The sequence below is a fragment of the Lepisosteus platostomus genome, chromosome 18 (assembly GCF_059453375.1).
Source record: "Lepisosteus platostomus isolate fLepPlt1 chromosome 18, fLepPlt1.hap1, whole genome shotgun sequence".
Taxonomy (NCBI): Eukaryota; Metazoa; Chordata; class Actinopteri; order Semionotiformes; family Lepisosteidae; genus Lepisosteus; species Lepisosteus platostomus.
The window spans coordinates 14,573,091-14,596,216 of record NC_142628.1 but is presented as its reverse complement, the minus strand read 5'-3'; the positions used below and the strand labels follow the sequence as shown (position 1 = coordinate 14,596,216).

Sequence of the window (23,126 nt, the reverse complement as noted above, 5' to 3'; positions counted from 1 at the left end):
TGGTGCCATTTTCACAGCAAAAACATACCGTGGAAGTTATCATGTGCTGGTGTCCGTTATGGTGCATTCCTCACTGTATTTGTAGGTTAAACAGCCGTACACGCACAGTGTGTGAGATCTGGCTTCATCACTCTGCTGTCCTCCCCACTGAGAGCTGGTGTGTGTGAGAGGACTGGAGCATCATCCAGGTGGGGCTGCACACTGGTGGGGGTGGAGGGGATCCCCATTACCTGTAAAGTGCTTTGAGTGGAGTGGCCAGAAAAGCAATTTATGAGTATAAGGAATTATTATTATAATTTGTCTTTTTCAGCCACAGCCTGAAGCCACTCAACAATGTACCAGTTCATCTGATCAGTCTCTTCCATGGCACAGTGGTAATGTTGATTGGCATTCTCCACTTGCCCCTTACAAGCAGGCAGTCCTTTCTCAAAACATTTTTCTCCTCCCCTTGCATTTTGTTGGACTCCCACAAGTGCCTTAATTAACACTCGTGTCCTCTGGTTCATCCGCTGGGCTGAGCTTGTCTGCACCCTTGAGCATATTGAATCCTTGTATCAGGGCTCCTTATGGGCTTCCCTCTTTAAGACTACAAAGGTCCACATCCTTCATCCGTTGGTATAGGACTTTCATTTAGGCTCTTATTGCCTCCAGTGGTGGCTAAAGACCCCACTGGTCTGTGATTTTCACAGCAGACTCATGCAGATGAGAAATGTTTATCAGTATAGTGAATTTAACTGTCATGTCTGTTCAATAAAGTGTCAGTGCACCTGCTACAAAAAAAGTTGCAGAAAATTTATTTACAAATCTATCAGGAAAATGAGATTTGTAAGTCAGAGTTTCCAATGATGCTTATGATGGATTTTGACAATATTAATTTGTCTTCTTAAGTACTTCATTCATCTTGAACTTGGATCTGAACACCACAGTCATTTTGCTGTTATAATCAGAAGCTGAGAGGGGAAAAAAGAATACAACTTTAGAAACAAATCCAAAGACATGGTTAACACACACATTTTTTTATTGGAGATTGTTTGAACCGTGTGACGCGATTTCCTCTTTGACACAGACCAGACTTTGCCCAGCTCTGTGTAAGTTCACGCTGTGCTGCCAGGAATTTACTGAGCAGTCAACCCAAATGGGTTCAGTAACTGAATTACTAACTTCTCACTTTTAAAGAGCCCCTTTATTGAGTTTGCTCATCTTTCATTAACACATCTGGACACGATAATAGCAGGCAAGGAAAATGAAACAAAGCCAGTTGGATCTTGTTCCAATTTTCTGTGCCCAGCCGCAGAAAGGTGAGAGAGAGAGAGAGAGAAAGGGTTAATTGTACTGCCTTGACTCCTAAACACAGGAGCTTTTCAGAGCTGCACTGAGAGTGTTTTGATTTAATTTTCTGTTTAAGCAGCAGCCCTCCGTGGTGACAGCTGATAGACCTTTAGCTCAGCATGGTGGGTGTATCATATGTGAAATGCCCTGTCTGTACCAATTGAATGAGGGTAATGTTTTTTTTGTTTTTTTTTAAACGGTCAAACCAGATCCTTTTTTTCTGTCAGACCCAGAATTGCATGAGTTGGCTTGAACAACAAAAGTCACTTTCCAAATCTATAGCTGCTCAATTTCACTTCTCTCGCTAGATTTCAGTTTGGTCCCAATCTGATTTTGCATCGCACTGCAGGAAGCAGAAAGTCTGTGAAAAAGAGGACAGGACTAGAGACCAGGTTTGCGGGTGGTTTTTATTAATGAAAGTATTTCCCTGGCTCTATGGTAGGAAACCACACATTGCTTTAAATCTAGCAGAACCGCTCGCTGAGATCTAAGTGGCATGACGTTACCAAGTCTTTCCCTGCTCTTGCTTTCTGAGAGAGTGAGGAAAGTTTGCCAGACAGGAACGAGTCACTCATCACTGATAAACTGGGGAGTTGCTTCTTCCCACATGAGCTAATATTAATGCAGCCTGATAGGCACTATAAGCCTGTGATTTTCTTGAAGGCATTTCCTGATGGGTACCGAGGCTGTGTCCCGCAGTCCCGAGCTGAATCCGATCCCACGCTCTTGCTCTCCCGGGAGGTTCCCCGTCTCCTCTGGGACCGCAGCCCGACTCGGCCGAAATATAGCTGCCTCCCACAGAGGGGCCTCGCATTTCACGTCTGGGCGCTGGAGCAGTCAGCAGAGGAGTGTATCACCGTATGTCCGTGAGCTTTGCAATTCGTCCAGGCCTCTCGGGACATGCACAGTACAGCAGACGACACCACACAATCTATTCTAGACGAGACATTACAAAACGGTACATGATAAATAGTGATTGTATGCACAGTCAGTAAATAACCAGCACAATAAATACCTGGTAGAGAGCCAAAAATACATGGTAGTGAACAAAAAATACACAGTAGTCCAAGTTAAAAGTGCATAGTGCAGAGGTGTGTTGAGTTCTGAGGCTTTGCACAGTCAGCTGTTTATGATGGGACAGAAGGGAAAACCTAGTTTTTTTTTATCAGGACAATATTGTGAACTAACGGTCCTCATGTGAACCCGCACAAAAGTTTCTTTGCCTCATAAAAGTTTTCTAAACCGGATGCCTGCAGAGCGCAGTGGCCGGGGGTTGGACAGTCAAAATCCCTGGGAGATTGACGTGCTTCAGGAGCAAACCCCACTTTTGCAAGGCAGTGAAATAGTACAATTGAGAACTTGAGGGGAGCCCTGCATTTCGAGTGTTCATTTCAAATTCTTGTAGGAGAGGTTCTTGGCTGACAGGAAGAGGATTGAACACTGCTGCGCTTGTTCTTCTGCGTTGGGAAGGAGGGCTGCTTTGGATCGTCCCGTGAGCTTGAATTACACTCCGATTAAAAGTACCTGGCAGGCAGGGGAGACAGTGTGATGCTCCAGCCCGGTATTGGACCCTGCTCGTCTGAGCCTGGTGCTGCACCTTAGCAGGATACGGGTGGCGTCTCGGAGAAAGCGAGGCGCTCAGTTTCCAGTGTGTGGGGGGTGCACTCATATTGTCAGAGAATCACAAATGTGCCATTGTAAGGCGCGTGTTAAATCAAAACTTTAGTGCACCCATGTGCGGATTGCAGCCCCTGATCCATCTGCCAGATTTCCATTGGGTTGAAGCAGGAAGCCATCAAGTGCTGGATTTGAGTTCTGATTTGATCCAGGTTCAGTTCTCCGTCTGCACAGCCTGCCAAATCAATAAATAAGAAATAATGGCAACACTCAACGGGCAGCTTTTTCAGGCACACAGATTCTTGCAGCTGCAGAGTATGGCGGTAAGCATCCCCTGTGTTTTTCTCCAATGGAGACGTCTGCAGCCAAGCGGGCGTCGCCTCGAGTGGGACAGACAGGAGTGTCACGGGGCTGCTGGGTATCATGCTCGTCAGAGGGCCAGATCTCGGCATGATGTGCTGAAGCTGTAGTTTCATGCAGTTCGATTGCCAAGGCTGTGTGGTATGCAAAAATAAGCTGCTGAATGGCTCTGTGGCAAGCCAAGCCCTAGACCGTGGTGTACTGGGTAGATGATTTCATTTGCTTTGGCAGACACAAGACTGTGGGTTTCTTCATGGCAGTTTTTAGTGTCCTTGTAAACCTACAATTTTGATACCACTAAGCCTATGCATTCAAAGTCCAATTTTCTTCCTCCACCCCTTTCGCTTTGTTTATATTTAGAGATGCGCATCTTGGGCTTCTTGTTTCACACAGAAATAGAATTCGAGGCTTTTTAGTGGCTCTTTATCTTGTTTTTCAGTGGTGATGTCATTGCAAAAATGCGGGGAAGGGGGCTGTTGGAGCAGGAGCGCTCACAAAGGACCTGAAAGGAGATCGGTCAAGTCTCACCAGAATGTACTGTAAGAAAGCAAAGCTTGCAGGCAGTGTGGTATCGCTCCTCGGAAAGGATCTATAGCTTAGGCTGGTAGTGTTGCAGAAGACTGATTGTTACAGTTTCTCTCATACCAGTATCATGACAATCTAATGCCAGTGCCAGGGACGCCAGAAAGACAGTGTCGTCTGTGGTAGGTTTCGCTCATGTGCAGTGCATGGTGGGTGCTTGCCATGAATGAGGTCATGCCTTCTCTCAGGAGTGTTTAATCACTGCAGGGTCGAGCTCCAGTTCCCAATAAGTGAATGAGGAGCACACGATAACCTGCAGGCCCTTGGCGTGCCTTACACTCGACCTGCAAGCATCTGGGAATCTGGCTTTCGCAGTATGTGTGCATGTACTGTTAAAGCCTGCAAGCTTAATCAAAAGAAGTTGGAGGAACAACTGGGTAACCCATGTTTTGGAATGCTGGAAATAAAATGACAAAAATGCAAATCCTGGCTTTTTCAGCTGCATTTTACTGTATGATGTCTTGAATTATCTCAATATGAATTTAATTAAGTACATAACATCATTCCAAGATGACATGGAAAACAGCCCCAGGGCATCGGCATTGCTTGTAGTGAGAAGGTGTTGCCATTAGGACCCAGGGATCCAGTCGCTTTTAGGAACTGGTCCTTCCATTCAGAAATGTGTTTTGTGTGTGTGTGTTCCAGTACCCAATCGCAAGGCAGGTCGAACATTTACCTTTGATCGCAGGTATCTTATGTTTCTCCTTTTCTTACCCGTTCTTGCAAGTTGTGTTTTTATTATTGCAAAATTCTCTGCGAAATAGAAACAAAACATAAGCGAAGGAAAAAAGCAAATTCACAGCCCCTTGCAGTTAGCAGTTCTCTCCAGTTTCTTTTGTCATTAGAGCATTAGGAGGTGGACTTACAAATTACAAAAGAAAGAAAGAGAGAAGTAGGTTTTACATTTTTAGAAAACTTAATACTCTCAAGGCTCGAATGATGTCATAGAGCCATTTTTCAAGAAGGAGAGGGCAACTGAAACTATAATTGAACTTTAATGAGGAACATTTGCTCTCCGGTGTAGCATTCTGCTAGAAGTGCGTTTTCTGACCCCACTTAGGCACAAAATGGGAGGATAATACTCTAATAAAACCTTGAATGTGTGCGTTTCCAAAATATGAGATATCTGTTTTTTCTGGCTTCAGTTTTGCCCTGATCTGGGGTGTAAGAAGTAAAAAGAGGCTGGCTATGTGTGTAGACGCATCTCAAATAAATAATACTGTTAAATTAATTCCTCTCCTTTGCTAACAACCTCTGTGAGGTTTGCTTCTGCTGGTAATTGAAGTGCTTATACAGTTCATAAAGATTATAGGTACACAGGTATGCTAATATTTTTTCTGGATATGCTCAGAATTGTTAGACCTTGTTGACGTGTAGGAATTTCAAATAAAATCAAAAAAAAATCTCAGAAGAAGGAGATTAACCATTGACAAGGTCAACTAGTGGTCAGAACACCAACTTAATGGGAGAATAGCTGTTGGGAGAAATCTGAGTCGTTTAAATTAGGGCTCTGTGGCTCAGACAGCCACTTCAACATCAACAGCACAGTCAGCAGTCATACAGCTTAGTGAAAAATATGGTATTAATGACAAAGAGCCAAGTTTCCTACACTTAGATATTGCATGATAGCCATTTCAGTCCTTGAGGGATCTCTGCCTAAGCATCTTTAGAAAGAGAGAGCCACAGAGAAGATTAAATTATTTTTAAATGTGACAGTATGTTGTAGCAATATGGAGGAAAATAACTTTGGGATATGTTTTTAGATTTAGTTTTTAGGATTTTAGCTGAGATCGTTCTGCCTTGTCGTATTTTAAGAGCAAAAATGTCTCGCCATCTTATCAGATCCAGTGAACGTAAATTACTTGGTGAAGAGATCATGGGGAATGGAAACCGGTAGACAGTCTAGCTCTTGAGGACTGGAGTTTTGCACCGCTGCGGTTCATAAACATCAAGCAGAGAGCTCAGGTTTTGAAAAGAAAGTGCTGAAATAAACAAGCCGGTGGTTGATAGGTGTGGATCGTGCTAGTACTCCAGCAGTTTCCACTGCGTGGTCTGCGGTTCTGCAGTAGATCCCAGGACTCTTCCTCTCGGAGTGGGCTTTAAATGCAGGTCCTGCTTCGGCGATCTCCATCCCCGTCTCGTACAGTTGATGGAGTGTCAGAAGCGGAGGTTGGAGATCAAGAGGCCCAGTCCGTCAGTCTGGTCCATGCAGTTGTAAACGTGGGTAAGACTCGTACCCCTCCTACGCCCCCCCCCCCCCCATCGCCGCTGCAGCCGCGTCTCGGCTGAGGGTGTTCCCATGGCCTCGTCCCCGTGGCCGGGCTGTCAGTGCCAAGGCTGTGTGCAGCTCCACAAACCTGAGGGCTTTGACCGACGTTCATAAACCTCCTGTGGAGTAAAGGGGTGGTGCAAAACTCCAGTCCTTAGGAGCTGGATTGTCCTTCCGGTTGTCTTTCCAGATGATTTTTTCACTGAGTCATTTAATTGACTTCATTGGAACAGTTAAGGTCAAAGGTCTTCTGCATTTGGTGATAAAAAGAGACCTCTATACCCTCCTGGACTGTAATCCTTGAGGAGCAGTAGGCCAGGACAAGGTTGTCCTCTTCTTCTCCTTGGAGAACGTTATCTAGAGACCCTTCAGGACATCAGCTGATTAAGCGAAGACTCTAGATCCATTGTTAATTTGCTCCGATGAAGCACCTCAATATCCTAATTTGAATATGTACAATTTAGTGTATGAGCAAATATTCAGATTCAACTATTTTTCTACCTTTATACTCACTAGAAATGAGGCAGAGACTAAGTATTACTTGTTCCTGTTTATTTTTTACACTTTTAACTGGGACGATGCGACATCAAGCTTCTTGATCGCGCAGTGCTGTTTTAATAACGTACTCAAGGTTACAAACAAGTGGAAGCTATCGGACCCATCTAGCTCATGTGGTAGTATCTAATTGAACAGAGAATCTCCTCTATCTGTGAACTGAAGGATCCAAAGGAATTCTTTCTCTTTTGATGGCACAGCGCACTCTTCAGCCTGGTGTTTCATCATTGATGAGCTCTTTCCGCTGCAGTTGTTGAAAATCATTGCGAGGATCTCTGAATGGATTGGAAGGGCACAGTGAACTACAGCCGGAACAGACCAAACGTAGCTCCACAAGACTGCAGGACTGCTCTGGGACACCTGTTCCCGGAGCTTCAGAGAGATCACAGATTGATTGCTGGTAGATGTAGAACAAATTATTTCTGATTTCTTTAAAGAACTTTTACCGCAAGGGGGTGCATCATGACTATATGTTTTAAGGACGTCCAATGCAATTGTGGTTTTTGTGCTGTGGTGATGAGTTGCTTTGGGTTTCCCCATCTGCTGATCTTGGCTTACACTTGCATTCTGAGGCACAGGTGAATGTTCTTCCAGGCCTCCGAGGAGAAACATTGAGCCTTATTTTTAATTTGAAAAACACAGGAACATTCGGTAGCAAAAACATCAGCCCTCCACATGGTATTCGAAGCCAGCAAGAGTCAAATGTGCTTTGCAGCTGTGTCTCAAGTGCCCCTCTGCAAGTGCGTCCGCAGGAAAAAAATTTTAAAGTGAGCCCAGCTGTGGTGTTGGGTAGCTGTCAGTGTGAGCTCTGTGGCCCTCTCCTGTCCTGAGGTGTGTGAAGACCCACTTGTGTATGGTGAATTCAAGCTCCATGCAAGGGAGACAAACTAATTGAACACAAGTAAAGATCTGCTGACTGCTTATTTGGGCTTTGCAACAGGAGAGAGAAAGCCGGTTGCCTTCGCCAGATGACATCATCTCTAACGTATGTTTCCTGATGTAGTGTGAATGTCTGAGCTGTCAAGACATGCTTTTGTTTTCCATTCAGACTACTGGAGGGATTAAGCAACATATTCCAATTAAGAAGAAAACTGCTTTCGGATGCCAGAGAGTTTATTTTCTTTTACAATTCTCTAGAGGGTTTTGCGACTGGAGTTGACACGAATTCATCAACTCATTTGTTTGCCTGCGTCTGTATTTCCTAGAGGGCCGTCGCAGATGTAACTCTGGGCTGGGGCTTCTGGGATTGAACCCAATTGTTTTTTTTTATTCTTTATCTCCTCTCCCCCTCCTTCCCCCTTCCCTTCCTTGTAGACAAGCAGTACTGGGGATCAGAGTTGCGTATCCCCACCGCCAGCTTCGAGGAGGTCCTGAGCGATGACAAGGCCGCCTACTCCTGGCTGACCACCCTGCGCAGGGTGGGCATCGTGTATCTGAAGGGCGCGCCAGCAGAGCAAGGCCAGGTGGCGAGGCTGAGCGACAGGATCGGGTACCTGCGGTTGACCTTCTACGGGTGAGTGGAGCCTCCTCTTCCATCTGCACTGCTCTTATTAATACTGTAACAAAGGGCGCACCCTACTTGTATAATAATAATAAAGTTTATTTTATATAGTGCCTTCTCAAAGCATTTTCCAGAATGAGAACAACAATAAATAAAAAGAATTACACAATTACAATATGCAGAGGAGACCGTGGATGGTGGTACTAAGAAGAGCAGAGGGGTGAAGAATGGAACCAGTTAAGTAAAGGCTTTTCTGAAGAAGAGGGTTTCGAGTCTGGATTTGAAGGAGTTTAGAGAAGGTGACTCTGATATCCTTGGGGAGAGAGTTCCAGAGCTTGTGGGCATAACAGGAGAAGGCCCTGTCACCTGTACAACGTAGACGGGCTTGGGGGACAGTAAGGAGAGCAGAATTAGAAGAGCGAAGGTCGCGAGGTGGGGAGTAGGGCGATAAACCTCGTGTTGGATAAAGCAGTTAGAAAATTGATGAATGGATGGAGGTGGTTGATGCCTTTATCCAGGGAGGTTCGGTCATTGAGGAGTCCTTAAACAAAAGGAGTAGAGCAGAATGCCTTCTACAACATTATACCTCACCACACTTGGAGTCTTGGCTTGATTGTGTATTGCTGTGTGTGGAGTTTGCATTCTTCTGATGTCCATATAGGTTTTCAGTAGGTTTCATAATGCAGTACTTGCCGTTAAGAGGCTAATTGGTCTCTCTGAATTGTTCCTGTCCACTGGTGTGTTTTCCTGTCCAGGGAATATTTCTGCCCTGAGCCTTTTGCTTCTGAGATAGACTCCAGGTTGCCACCTTACGAGGGCTAAACGACTTTCTGATGGTGGATGGGTGGAAAGATCTATGTCCTACACTATCAGCTCACACGTATGCACGTATGACAGCAGCCAACATGATCTGTATTGCAGTTTGCTTCTACAGTAGTTCCATATGCAACTGTGGTGGTTTAAGATGCCAGGGTGAAATCTGGGGCCAGCTCTGTTTTTCTGCTGCCCATTATGCAACCCACTGAAGCTCAGCAGGTGTGAGCCTGGTCAGTACCTGGATAGGAGACCTCCTGGGAAAGCTGAGGCTGCTGCTGGAAGAGGTGTTAGTGGGACCAGCAGGGGGCACTCAACCTGTGGTCCATGTGGGTCCTAATGCCCCAATATAGCGACGGGGACACTGTACTGTAAACAGGCGCCATCCTTCGGATGAGACTTAAAACCGAGGTCCTGACTCTCTGTGGTCATTAAAAATCCCAGGGCGTTTCTCGAAAGAGTAGGGGTGTAACCCCAGTGTCCTGGCCAAATTTCCCCATTGGCCCTTACCAATCATGGCCTTCTAATAATCCCTATCCGAACTGGATCACTCTGCTCTCCTCCCCACTGAGAGCTGGTGTGTGGGGAGCGTTCTGGCGCACTATGGCTGCCGTCGCATCATCCAGGTGGGGCTGCACACTGGTGGGGGTGGAGGGGAGTCCCCATTACCTGTAAAGCACTTTGAGTGGAGTGTCCAGAAAAGCGCTATATAAGTGTAAGCAGTTTTTAATTCTTCTTCTTATTATTATTATTATTATCTTTGCATGTATACCACATGCTGAATTACAAGTGTCTGGATGTACTGATAACCACATTAGTTGAATCCTGACATGTTATTCCTGCTGCTGAGGACTGCTCTATTATGAACAGCTGGTCACACTTCAAGCTTGTCCAGAAATGTCAGGAGAGCTGCACACATTTCTTTGCACTGATCGTGGACTGATAAGCCAGCAATCGAACAAAGCCTCTTCGTCATGTCTGGTCTTTGCGAGGGGAGGTTTGAATTAAAGAACAGTGTTGTGCATTCAATCAAAGCACACGTGTATTTAATTATTATTTTCAAACAGATGACTAGTGGTTATATGAGGATTTCCTGTTTTTTTAAGGGTAATCAGCAAAGATAAATACTCTGACCTGCCTCATTTAAATTCTCCCCTTCAGTGTTTTGTGTCATTTTGAAAGGTCCTAAGACGTCTTTGGATGTTACTGTGAACAGTGTCGCCCTGGTTTTCTGTTTTCTAGTTGTGTAGCAGCCAAACCCAAAGTGTTTGATCAGTATGCCCGACTGGCTGTGTTGTGTCCAGCAACGAGCATGGCCACATCTGACTGCTCTCCTGGTCTTCCTGGGGTGTTGGTGTGGCATTCTGAGAACCGCAGTGTTCCACACTGTCCCTGGAGATCTGCAGGACTGATTTCCATTCAATTCATGCTTCTATCCAGTTGGATTTTTATTTCCAGTGAGCGGGTAAGCCCAGACTGTTGGAAATTAATTTCAGTAGGGTTTTGCCTGTACACCAGTAAGCAGAAGCAGATGTGGCGAGAGTTCATAGAGACGTTTCTGTAGCCTCTCCCCGTCTGGCGGGGGACAAGGTGAGTCAGACAGGTCCCCTGCAAACTGCTGGATAACTACCGCAGTTTTTTTGAGGGGAAGAACCACAAGCTCTTTACTGTATTTTTAGCACCGGCCCGTTTAACTCCCCCAGAACACTGCTGGCTTTGTTGGAAATGTCCCAAGCCTTCTCCTCCTTACCAGATCCTGGCTGCTCCAGGGTAATTCCTAGGCTTGAGTTCTCTCCCAAGCATGCATACATCCTCTGGAGATCTGTATATCCTGGTAGTAAAGAGAAATTGTGTTGGCTTTGGCCCCTCTGATACTCACTTTTAGAGGCAGGATATCAGTGGGACAAATAACGTGAAAGAGCTTGTTTGTGGGAGAGAATGGTGCTTGGCTTCAGAACCTGTTGGGCTTTGTTCTGCCTTTCCTGAGAATGGACACAGCTCCTCTCGCTGTCCCCAGAAAGCATGTTATGGACCGGTGTCCCGTTAAATTTGAAGCGTACATTCTGAGAAGAAAGGAGAGAATTAGGACAGACTCTTCAGTCATGCAAACTCATCAACAGTGGGCATGATGACCAACAGATTCTTTAAAATTCTGTTTAGGAACGCAATCACGGTTTCTAAGTGCAATCCCTTGATTGTGTACTTTGTGTATACGTACTGTTTTTACTTCTGTCCACAAGCCGCACCCTCTTTGATCTCAGAGGAGGAGTGTGGCGAGAGAGGATCTCTCTCTCTCTCTGGCATGCCCCTACCCAGCCCGTTCATGCGAATCTCTGCACCAAGGCCTCAGTGTCAGGAGTGATCCATCTTTCTGACAGCCGCCTCGGCTTTATCGGAGTCAAGAGGGCAGCCTGTGAGAGCACCCCAGCGCAGCGCTGGTGAAGATTCCCCGCACCGATGACAAAGTACGTGTCGACTGACGAAGTCCAGATGCGCAGGTCGCGGAAAATAGAAGGTACCGCTCTGTCGGCTGCCTGCGTAAACAGTCACCCACGTAGGTCCTGATGAATTTGAAATTGCTGCACGGCATGCTGGAGAGAGAGAGCTGGACTCGCAGCTTTAACTGATAATCGAAGCAGTCATCCGTTTTACTCTCCCACCTTCAGGCAGTGTGTGCAGAACCACTAAGGTGATGCCACATGCCTCTTCAGGCAGTGTGTGCAGAACCACTAAGGTGATGCCACATGCCTCTCTTTTTTTTATTTCCGCACTCAAAAAAAGCTTAACGAGATTTAAAAGTAGAAGAGAAGGATTTGGCTCGCGGGCTGCATTCCTTCCACATTAGGACATCAGCTCTACAGCTAAGTGAGCCGTTCCACTGTCGCTTTCTGCTGTGCTAGACCAGGACGAAAGATAAGCCCAGATGTGAGTCAGATTGGGGGGGGGGATCTTCAATACCATAGGAAGTTGTTTTCCTTTTCCAAAAACACAAACTTTTGAAAGCTATTTCACATACTGGAGTTTCTCTTACCAACCATTTCTAAATGTTAGCTTTTCTTTCTCCAGTGTCTTCAATGTACGGTTGTAATTTGTGAACAGGGGGATGTATTTGCTAGCCCAAACCGGGCAGGAAGGATGCAGACTTTCGGGAACACTGTGTTTCCGGTGAAGAGGTGTTTATACTGTACAGAATGATAGAAGAAAGCTGTGCCTCCCGTGAAAGTGACACAGACAGCGGTCCTGTGGCCCCAGCAGTGCTGCTGTCCAGATGCGTTCCTTATTTGACAAGCCCTGGGATAAACTACAGCTGTGGGACACCCAGACCCAAATAGCACTCTCTATTAGGAAGACACTGAGGTCAGTTTGTTTTTAGAACACCAGGACCAGTCCCTTTGCAGCAGCTTCAGGCAAAGACTCAACCGTCTCCCAGAATTGTCGGGCATGACAGTACCCTGCTTCCTCTTCAGACAGGAACCACAAAGACTCACTCAAGAAGGGATTGCCTTTATTATTATTAGTAGTATTACTAATGAATTTAACTTTATTCCTTTGTTAAAGTCTAGGAGCTTTGTGAGCTTATAGAGCTGGAGTATTAACAGGAAAAGTCCAGGGTCAGTACCTGCTATAAGTGTGATATGAGGCCAGGAGGCGCCCTCTTCTGCCAAAATAAGGAACAGCAGCTGACTATTTGGTAGTAATAATTCCTTACACTTATATAGCACTGTATATTTACACTTATATATATATTTTCTGGACGCTTCACTCAAAGCTCTTTACAGGTAATGGGGATCCAGTGTGCAGCACCCCCTGGATGATGTCCCAGTCCTCTCACACACACCAGCTCTCAGTGGGGAGGAGAGCAGAGTGATGAAGCCAGTTCAGAGATGGGGGTTATCAGGAGGCCATGAGTGGTAAAGGCCAGGGGGAAATTTGGCCAGGACACCGGGGTAACACCCCTACTCTTTTCGAGAAATACCCTGGCATTTTTAATGACCAGTCAGAACATAAAGGACAGAGCCTTTGGTTTATGATTATTATTAGTATTAACATGTCAGGTGCCATCCACACTATTGCAATTCCATATCCAGCAGCTCCTCAGGCCACTTCAGGATCACCAAAAAGGCCTCTGTCCTTGCAGCCTGTAATGTGAACACCCCCTGGAAGATCTGCTGGGGTCAGAAGGGAGGCCATGGCGACAGGCTCTTGTTGGCAGGGGTGGAGGACACTTTGCCTGATTCCGCACTGTGGATTGCTTCTTGCAGACATACCTGGCAGGTGCAGGACAAGACGGACGCCAACAACGTGGCCTACACCTCAGGGAAGCTGAGTCTGCACAGCGACTACCCAGCCCTGCACCATCCCCCCGGGGTAAGACTCCCCCTTCCCGCAAGGGAGGAGACGGCCAAGAACACGGCCTTCTAGGTGATCCTGAAGAAGCCAGAGGGGCGGTTGGATATGTCATTGTAATCAGTCCCTGGTGGGGGTGGCAACTGGGGGTAGTTAACTGTGAACAAGAAGGCTGTGTAGATCAGGGGTCAGTGGTGGGAGGTGCTGGTGTCTGTGGACAGGGAGGCTGTGTAGATCAGGGGTCAGTGGTGGGAGGTGCTGGTGTCTGTGGACAGGGAGGCTGTGTAGATAAGGGGTCAGTGGTGGGAGGTGCTGGTGTCTGTGGACAGGGAGGCTGTGTAGATCAGGGGTCAGTGGTGGGAGGTGCTGGTGTCTGTGGACAGGGAGGCTGTGTAGATCAGGGGTCAGTGGTGGGAGGTGCTGGGGTCTGTGGACAGGGAGGCTGTGTAGATCAGGGGTCAGTGGTGGGAGGTGCTGGTGTCTGTGGACAGGGAGGCTGTGTAGATCAGGGGTCAGTGGTGGGAGGTGCTGGTGTCTGTGGACAGGGAGGCTGTGTAGATCAGGGGTGTGGTGGGAGGTGCTGGTGTTTGTGGACAGGGAGGCTGTGTAGATCAGGGGTCAGTGGTGGGAGGTGCTGGTGTCTGTGGACAGGGAGGCTGTGTAGATCAGGGGTCAGTGGTGGGAGGTGCTGGTGTCTGTGGACAGGGAGGCTGTGTAGATCAGGGGTGTGTTGGGAGGTGCTGGTGTCTGTGGACAGGGAGGCTGTGTAGATCAGGGGTCAGTGGTGGGAGGTGCTGGTGTCTGTGGACAGGGAGGCTGTGTAGATCAGGGGTGTGGTGGGAGGTGCTGGTGTTTGTGGACAGGGAGGCTGTGTAGATCAGGGGTCAGTGGTGGGAGGTGCTGGTGTCTGTGGACAGGGAGGCTGTGTAGATCAGGGGTCAGTGGTGGGAGGTGCTGGTGTCTGTGGACAGGGAGGCTGTGTAGATCAGGGGTCAGTGGTGGGAGGTGCTGGTGTCTGTGGACAGGGAGGCTGTGTAGATCAGGGGTCAGTGGTGGGAGGTGCTGGTGTCTGTGGACAGGGAGGCTGTGTAGATCAGGGGTCAGTGGTGGGAGGTGCTGGTGTCTGTGGACAGGGAGGCTGTGTAGATCAGGGGTGTGTTGGGAGGTGCTGGTGTCTGTGGACAGGGAGGATGTGTAGATCAGGGGTCAGTGGTGGGAGGTGCTGGTGTCTGTGGACAGGGAGGCTGTGTAGATCAGGGGTCAGTGGTGGGAGGTGCTGGTGTCTGGACAGGGAGGCTGTGTAGATCAGGGGTCAGTGGTGGGAGGTGCTGGTGTCTGTGGACAGGGAGGCTGTGTAGATCAGGGGTGTGTTGGGAGGTGCTGGTGTCTGTGGACAGGGAGGCTGTGTAGATCAGGGGTCAGTGGTGGGAGGTGCTGGTGTCTGTGGACAGGGAGGCTGTGTAGATCAGGGGTGTGGTGGGAGGTGCTGGTGTTTGTGGACAGGGAGGCTGTGTAGATCAGGGGTCAGTGGTGGGAGGTGCTGGTGTCTGTGGACAGGGAGGCTGTGTAGATCAGGGGTCAGTGGTGGGAGGTGCTGGTGTCTGTGGACAGGGAGGCTGTGTAGATCAGGGGTCAGTGGTGGGAGGTGCTGGTGTCTGTGGACAGGGAGGCTGTGTAGATCAGGGGTGTGTTGGGAGGTGCTGGTGTCTGTGGACAGGGAGGCTGTGTAGATCAGGGGTCAGTGGTGGGAGGTGCTGGTGTCTGTGGACAGGGAGGCTGTGTAGATCAGGGGTGTGGTGGGAGGTGCTGGTGTCTGTGGACAGGGAGGCTGTGTAGATCAGGGGTGTGGTGGGAGGTGCTGGTGTTTGTGGACAGGGAGGCTGTGTAGATCAGGGGTCAGTGGTGGGAGGTGCTGGTGTCTGTGGACAGGGAGGCTGTGTAGATCAGGGGTCAGTGGTGGGAGGTGCTGGTGTCTGTGGACAGGGAGGCTGTGTAGATCAGGGGTCAGTGGTGGGAGGTGCTGGTGTCTGTGGACAGGGAGGCTGTGTAGATCAGGGGTCAGTGGTGGGAGGTGCTGGTGTCTGTGGACAGGGAGGCTGTGTAGATCAGGGGTGTGTTGGGAGGTGCTGGTGTCTGTGGACAGGGAGGCTGTGTAGATCAGGGGTCAGTGGTGGGAGGTGCTGGTGTCTGTGGACAGGGAGGCTGTGTAGATCAGGGGTCAGTGGTGGGAGGTGCTGGTGTCTGTGGACAGGGAGGTTGTGTAGATCAGGGGTGTGTTGGGAGGTGCTGGTGTCTGTGGACAGGGAGATTGTGTAGATCAGGGGTGTGTTGGGAGGTGCTGGTGTCTGTGGACAGGGAGGATGTGTAGATCAGGGGTCAGTGGTGGGAGGTGCTGGGGTCTGTGGACAGGGAGGCTGTGTAGATCAGGGGTCAGTGGTGGGAGGTGCTGGGGTCTGTGGACAGGGAGGCTGTGTAGATCAGGGGTCAGTGGTGGGAGGTGCTGGGGTCTGTGGAAAGGGAGGCTGTGTAGATCAGGGGTGTGGTGGGAGGTGCTGGTGTCTGTGGACAGGGAGGCTGTGTAGATCAGGGGTCAGTGGTGGGAGGTGCTGGTGTCTGTGGACAGGGAGGCTGTGTAGATCAGGGGTCAGTGGTGGGAGGTGCTGGTGTCTGTGGACAGGGAGGCTGTGTAGATCAGGGGTCAGTGGTGGGAGGTGCTGGTGTCTGTGGACAGGGAGGCTGTGTAGATCAGGGGTGTGTTGGGAGGTGGTGGTGTCTGTGGACAGGGAGGCTGTGTAGATCAGGGGTCAGTGGTGGGAGGTGCTGGTGTCTGTGGACAGGGAGGTTGTGTAGATCAGGGGTGTGTTGGGAGGTGCTGGTGTCTGTGGACAGGGAGATTGTGTAGATCAGGGGTGTGTTGGGAGGTGCTGGTGTCTGTGGACAGGGAGGATGTGTAGATCAGGGGTCAGTGGTGGGAGGTGCTGGGGTCTGTGGACAGGGAGGCTGTGTAGATCAGGGGTCAGTGGTGGGAGGTGCTGGGGTCTGTGGACAGGGAGGCTGTGTAGATCAGGGGTCAGTGGTGGGAGGTGCTGGGGTCTGTGGAAAGGGAGGCTGTGTAGATCAGGGGTGTGTTGGGAGGTGCTGGTGTCTGTGGAAAGGGAGGCTGTGTAGATCAGGGGTCAGTGGTGGGAGGTGCTGGGGTCTGTGGACAGGGAGGCTGTGTAGATCAGGGGTCAGTGGTGGGAGGTGCTGGTGTCTGTGGACAGGGAGGCTGTGTAGATCAGGGGTCAGTGGTGGGAGGTGCTGGTGTCTGTGGACAGGGAGGCTGTGTAGCTCAGGGGTCAGTGGTGGGAGATACTGATAACAACCTTCTTCTGTAGTTAGGAGACCAAAGCCCTCACCACTCTGCCCTTCCAGGTCTAATGCCCTCACCCTCTGCTCTGTGCAGGTTCAGTTTCTGCACTGCATCCGGCAGGCGGAAGAAGGGGGCCAGAGCGAAGTGGTCGATGGCTTCAACGCTGCCAACCAGCTCCGGAGGGAGAATCCCGAGGCCTTCCGAATTCTGAGCTCCCTCAGGATCGACTTCACTGACACAGGGGCGGACTACTGCGACTTCGCTGTGCAGTCCAAGAACAGGATCATCGAGTGAGCATCCGCCGGCTGGAACAGCTGTCTCAGGGCCGTAGGCAAACAACTACAACAACACTTTCACTACAGCAGCCTCCTGACACAGCAGAGGCCAAGGGAAATAGTCAGGGTCTAACTTAAAGCAAGCGATTTACATAATGTGAAAAAAAATAATAAATGATCTACACCAGTAATAATAATAATAATAATAATAATTGCTTACACTTATATAGCGCTTTTCTGGACACTCCACTCAAAGCTCTTTACAGGTAATGGGGGTCCCCTCCACCACCACCAGTGTGCAGCCCCACCTGGATGATGTGACGGCAGCCATAGTGCGCCAGAACACTCCCCACACATCAGCTCTCAGTGGGGAGGAGAGCAGAGTGATGAAGCCAGTTCAGAGATGGGGGTTATTAGGAGGCCATAACTGGTAAAGGTCAGGGGGAAATTGGGCAGGACATCGGGGTAACACCCTCTACTCTTTTTGAGAAACACCCTGGGATTTTTAATGACCACAGAGAGTCAGGACCTCGGTTTGACGTCTCATCCGAAGGACAGCACCTTTTTACAGTATAGTGTCCCCGTCACTATACTGGGGCATTAGGACCCACACAGACTGCAGGGTGAGCGCCCCCTGCTGGCCCCACTAACACCTCTTCCAGCAGCAACCTTAGTTTTTCCCAGGAGGTCTCCCATCCAGGTACTGACCAGGCTCACACCTGCTGAGCTTCAGTGGGCTGCCAGTTGTGAGTTGCAGGGTGATATGGCTGCTGGTTGCAGTAGCATCCAGCATCTCTGTCTGTAAGCTTATCCTTCAAGCTGATCTTAAATAAGAATGCAGACAAAAATAAAATCAAAGGACGGATCCCAAATGAGAGTAATTAATGGAAAATCCTGACCTTCTAGTGTTGAAACCCTAGAAACACATGCGCATCAAGCGTTTTAAGCCTGGATATTAGAAGGTCCCAGAGCTTGCATTTCAGTCAGTTAGCAATGAAAATGATTGTTTTATTCAGGAACTGATCATAAAGCACTATTAAAATTGAATTTGCAGCATAAAGTAATAGAGGTGGACAAGTTCTAAAGGGGAACTGCAGTCCCAGTTCCTCAGAGCAGTTATTAAATCTTGGTAACAAAATACATTTCCAAAATTTTTAATTAAGCACAAAATAGTCGCCAATAAGTCACTAGGTTGTCGCAAACCTCTGTTTACAGTCTAATAAGGCCATATTGCGTCGGGGGAAGTTTTGTTGCCTCGTTCTGAATCGTAGAATATGGCGCGGCTCATACCTGGAAATCTATTTTGTGATGTAAATTGGAGGTTTTACATGTTACTGTGTTCATTTTACTTTCATTTGGGTTTGAAATGCACTCACCCCTGCCGGTTCTTTCTAACCCACATAAAAAGAGCGGAGCTGCTCCCCTCTACGATGAAAGGCCCCACCAATTAAAACAGAACTGGAAAAAAACTCTTGAAAGATTTTGCCCTTTTCCCCCCAGAACTTTCCGTCACCCCTGCGGTGCTGAAGTATTTGGTGAGGTGTTAGTGAACTGGGTAGGTGGGGAAGCAGAGGGAGGAGGGTTTTGGGGGCCTCCTAGCTGGGGAGACGGGACGTTTCCGGACGTCTCTCTGCCCGCCTCTGGGAGCGCTGACGCTCGTCTGTCCCCCCCCCGCCGGCAGCGTGGACGCCGACGGCCAGGTGGTGCGGATCAACTACAACAACGCCACGCGGGACTCCGTCCTGGACGCGCCTCTGGAGCAGATCCAGCCCTTCTACGGCGCCCTGAAGGCCTTCGTGGACCTCATGGGCCGACCCCAGAACCTGGTCACCTACCGCATGGAGCCAGGTCAGTCCGGGCTGCGGGGGCCAGCGCAGGGCCTCACAGGGATGCTGCGTGCCCAACGCGTCGCACGCATTCGTGTGCGTGCGTCCATTTTCATTTGGTGCCGTCCCTTTACCCTTGTTAGAACGTCCATCAGAAAACCTGTTCTTTAGCGCAAGAGCAGGGATGTGAAAAACAAGGATAACATGACTCGGAGCATTTAACTTGCATTAATGCGTACAAATGATTTGGGATTCATTTTTTAAGGGGTGGCAATAATAATAATTAATAATTGCTTACACCTATATTGCGCTTTTCTGGACCCTTCATTCAGAGCTCTTTACAGGTCATGGGGATCCCCTCCACCCCCACTAGTGTGCAGCCCCACCTGGATGATGCTCCAGTCCTCTCACACACACCAGCTCTCAGTGGGGAGGAGAGCAGAGTGATGAAGCCAGTTCAGAGATGGGGGTTATTAGGAGGCCATGACTGGTAAAGGCCAGGGGGAAATTAGGCCAGGATGCAGGGGTACACCCCTACTCTTCTCGAGAAAGTAGAGTGAGGACCTCAGTTTTACGTCTCATTTGAAGGATGGTGCCCTTTTACAGTATAGTGTCCCCGTCACTATACTGGGGCATTAGGACCCACACAGACCGCAGGGTGAGCGCCCCCTACTGGCCCCACTAACACCTCTTCCAGCAGCAGCCTCAGCTTTCCCAGGAGTCTCCCATCCAGGTACTGACCAGGCTCACACTGCTGAGCTCCAGTGCGCTGCCAGCTGGGAGCTACAGGCTGATGTGGCTGCTGGCCGGTTTTGAATTTGGGCTTTTCGAATGCGTGTGTTGAGTATCTCGCGCTTTTCATTGGCTGCTAGCTGATTAGATTGCAGGGCTTTCCCACTGGTGGGAGTATGGGAGTAACATGCCCCCCCCCCCTCCCCCGTGTCTTGCCACCAGGTGACGTGGTGACCTTTGACAACTGGCGCCTGCTGCACGGCAGGGGGAGCTACGTGTCGACTCGCAGGACCCCGCGCCACCTGGAGGGGGCGTACCTGGACTGGGACGAAGTCATGTCCCGCCTGAGGATCCTCGGGAAGGCCATCCGTGGGGACAGCTAGTCCGCAGAAGCCGGGACAGGAGTGCCCACTGTCCCCTGCGAGCTGCCAGCACCAGGACTTTGAATCACGCCCGGGCACTGGACAGACACCGCCCTTCTTCCACCAAAATGATAAGGCCAGACGAGAAAGGGGAGGACTGTTCTTTGGCTGGTGATTTCTATTTAATTTGTCGACAGATTTTTTTTGGCCTTTGACAGGTTGCCATTTGGGTAGAGCAGGTCTGATCAGCCCTGAAGATCCTCAGTGCAGCACGTCCTTAATTGGTTTAGCAAGGTAAATCTTTCACTTCAGTCCCTGCAGTGCAGCTGAGCTCTGCATCTCTTCATCAGACTCCCGGCTGGAGAAATAATTGGCTGATTCCAATCCTTTCCGTGGTTTCAGCTCTTAAAGAGATGGAGAGAAGTCAAGTAAGCATTCAGTGTAGTATCTCAAATCGGAGGAAGACCTGTGTTCTTTAGGAACAGGGCTAGAAACTGCTGTGTTAGAGAAGGCATTTAGGGTTTGGGATGCAAAGACAGTTTCCCTGCCCAAAGTAGACATGTCTGCTGCTAGCATTTCCAAGAGGAATTGAGCTTTTGAAAACTGTTATTGGCACTTGGTTGGTGGTGTTGCAGCTGGGACACAGGATGTAATCGGACTCAGGATGCATCTTTTTTTGTTAATGGTTGTCACAATAATATCCGTGTTGATTTTGGTTACTGAAATCTGTTAGCAGGGCACATACTTTGTTACAGCAATGCAGTGGTTCAGTGTAGAATTGAAAATCTACCTGTTTAAGCAAAAAGAAAACAGTTTATAAAAGGGACCTCAGATTATTGTTCTCCTGCCTGGCTAATATTGTGAAGGTGTATATTAGCTTTATTGGGTTCGACATTCAAAAAGGGAGAAGTGGCCTTTACTTGTATGATTGAGAACTAGAATACAGACAGCACCTCACTTTTTCCATAGTGGATGAGACTTTTAGATGTCCTGGACAAAGTAAATTTTGTTGCATGTATATTGTGATGCAGCAAGCAATGCAGTTATTGAAGAAAAAAAACAGAGGGCATTTTTGTTCTTCTTGTGTGGCTCAAGTGCCTGCCCCCGACAGTGAACATGCTTGGCTTATTGGGACTGTACTGTATGTGCTGAAGATGTGACGCACTTTTACAATGTGGAACACTCTTATAGGCCTAACAATACCAATCAATTACACAAAGACTGTTTGGCTTCATACCAGTGACACTTCCCTGTCTGCCTTCAAAGGAACTAGCTGATGCATTGTCATCTGTGCCACACTGTGAAAGTCCAGGAAGTGGTCAGTGGTGAACCACGCTTACAGAGCCTTGAGCTTCCCTGAGTGTCCTGCTGTGGACAGGATGGGCTGCCCTCACAGACACAGCCCGCAGAGGCTGTTCTCGGCTCCTGTGAAATACCAGGTAACCTTTAGCACTGAAGCAGTTGCTTTCAGGAGAAATAAAGGCACCCAAGAATTAATAATAATAATAATTGCTTAAACTTATACTGTATACGTTTCCAGGACACTCCACTCAAAGCTCTTAACAGGTAATGGGGATCCCCTCCTCCACCACCAGTGTGCAGCCCCACCTGACTAATGCGCCGGCAGCCATAATGCGCCAGAACGCTCGCCACACACCAGTTCAGAGATGGGGATTATTAGGAGGCCATGATTAGTAAAGGCCAGGAGGAAATGTGCCCGGAAAAAAACCCTACTCTTTTCAAAAAGCACCCTGGGATTTTTAATGACTACAGTCAGGACCTCAGTTTTACATCTTATCTGAAAGACAGCACCTTTTTACAGTATAGTGTCCCCGTCACTATACTGGGGCATTAGGACCCACAGACCGCAGGGTGAGCACCCCCTACTGGCCCCACTCTTTCAGCAGCAGCCTCAGCTTTCCCAGGAGTCTCCCATCCAGGTACTGACCAGGCTCACACCTGCTGAGCTTCAGGGGACTGCCAGCTGGGAGCTGCAGGGTGAGATGGGCTGCTGCTGCTCATTCTCCAGTTAGATGCACTGGGGCTGTTTGCTGAGGATTGAGGTGTTGTGAGATTTGGCTCAGCCCCCTGGTGGAGGTGGAGGGCCCTGGGACGCCCAAGCAGAGTGAGGAGATACCCAAGGGGCAGCTGTGAAGGTGGAGATGGGGTGGAGGAGGGATGCAGGAGACAAATGTACCTCATACACAATTTTCCCTTTTAGTCACATCTTCAAGAAATGATGTGGGGGGGTGACTGAGATGAAAGTGCCTTGATTGTCATCCCCCCAATTCTTTGGATAAGCACTTTCATTCAGTGCACTTTGGTTTACAAAATGCTGGGATTCACTTCAAGTTTAAATCCAACACCACAAATGTGTCTCCGGTACCACTTGGTTTGTATTTGCATGTAATCTACTGCATTGCTCATTTAACATGCAAATACATGTGCAGTGAGAACCTGTATAAGGTATATTTCCTAGTGGGCACTAGCTCAATCAGAAAAGACTAATTTATTTGAGTGTTCATGCATCATCAAACCAGAAAGCAGTTCAAACACTAAACTCCTGTATCCAATATGAATGAAGAGACCTTGCCTGTAACTGATACATCTCGCTTGAAGTCCAGTGCCTCATGGCAGCTTGTGGTATGAATTGTCAATACAGGTTTTAACGTAATCAATGCTTGGCACGTTTCGTAACTAGGCACATCAATGCAATTCCACGCTTAGGTTTCTGCTAAACAGCACAACCTCAAGCAGCACATATGGTAGTTCTCTAGTGAAAGATACACATTTTGAAATTCATCAATATTAGAGTCTAATTAAAACTTAACTAATTGGCTAACCTGAGAGCCATGTCTACTCAAGGAATGTTCTATGAAATGCTTGATCTTTGCACCTTCTGCTCTGATTTACCCCATTGCAATAAAATGTAATTTAATCAAATAAAAATAGCGATAGTGTATTATTATTTTGTACTGTCTCCATTATATTTCCTGGATTTGTGGCTTACTGGGAGATGGAAAACAGGAACAAAAACCTGACATTCAGTGTTTTTTACCTCTCGCTGTGTACAATATTTGGTTTCTGGACCTTTAACAGTCATTTCAGTATTCAAATTCACCATGGTAAAAGTATTGTGAAGAAAGATGAAATTGCCAAAGAATCATGGCAAACTACAGGGAGGCACTATACAAGACTGGAAATTT

General features: G+C 48.6%; 1 protein-coding gene across 1 annotated transcript in view; it reads left to right on the top strand.

The window, feature by feature from the left end:
* Positions 1–22,869, top strand: part of bbox1 (gamma-butyrobetaine hydroxylase 1) — a 44,752-nt gene extending 21,883 nt beyond the window's left edge. Inside the window, exons 4-8 of the mRNA XM_088611679.1 lie at positions 8,027–8,225; positions 13,289–13,394; positions 16,819–17,015; positions 18,682–18,848; positions 19,781–22,869. Of these exons, the coding sequence (XP_088467805.1) occupies positions 8,027–8,225; positions 13,289–13,394; positions 16,819–17,015; positions 18,682–18,848; positions 19,781–19,941 (830 nt within the window). The 3' untranslated portion in view covers positions 19,942–22,869. The remainder of the gene's footprint in view (positions 1–8,026; positions 8,226–13,288; positions 13,395–16,818; positions 17,016–18,681; positions 18,849–19,780) is intronic.
* Positions 22,870–23,126: the final 257 nt, after the last annotated feature.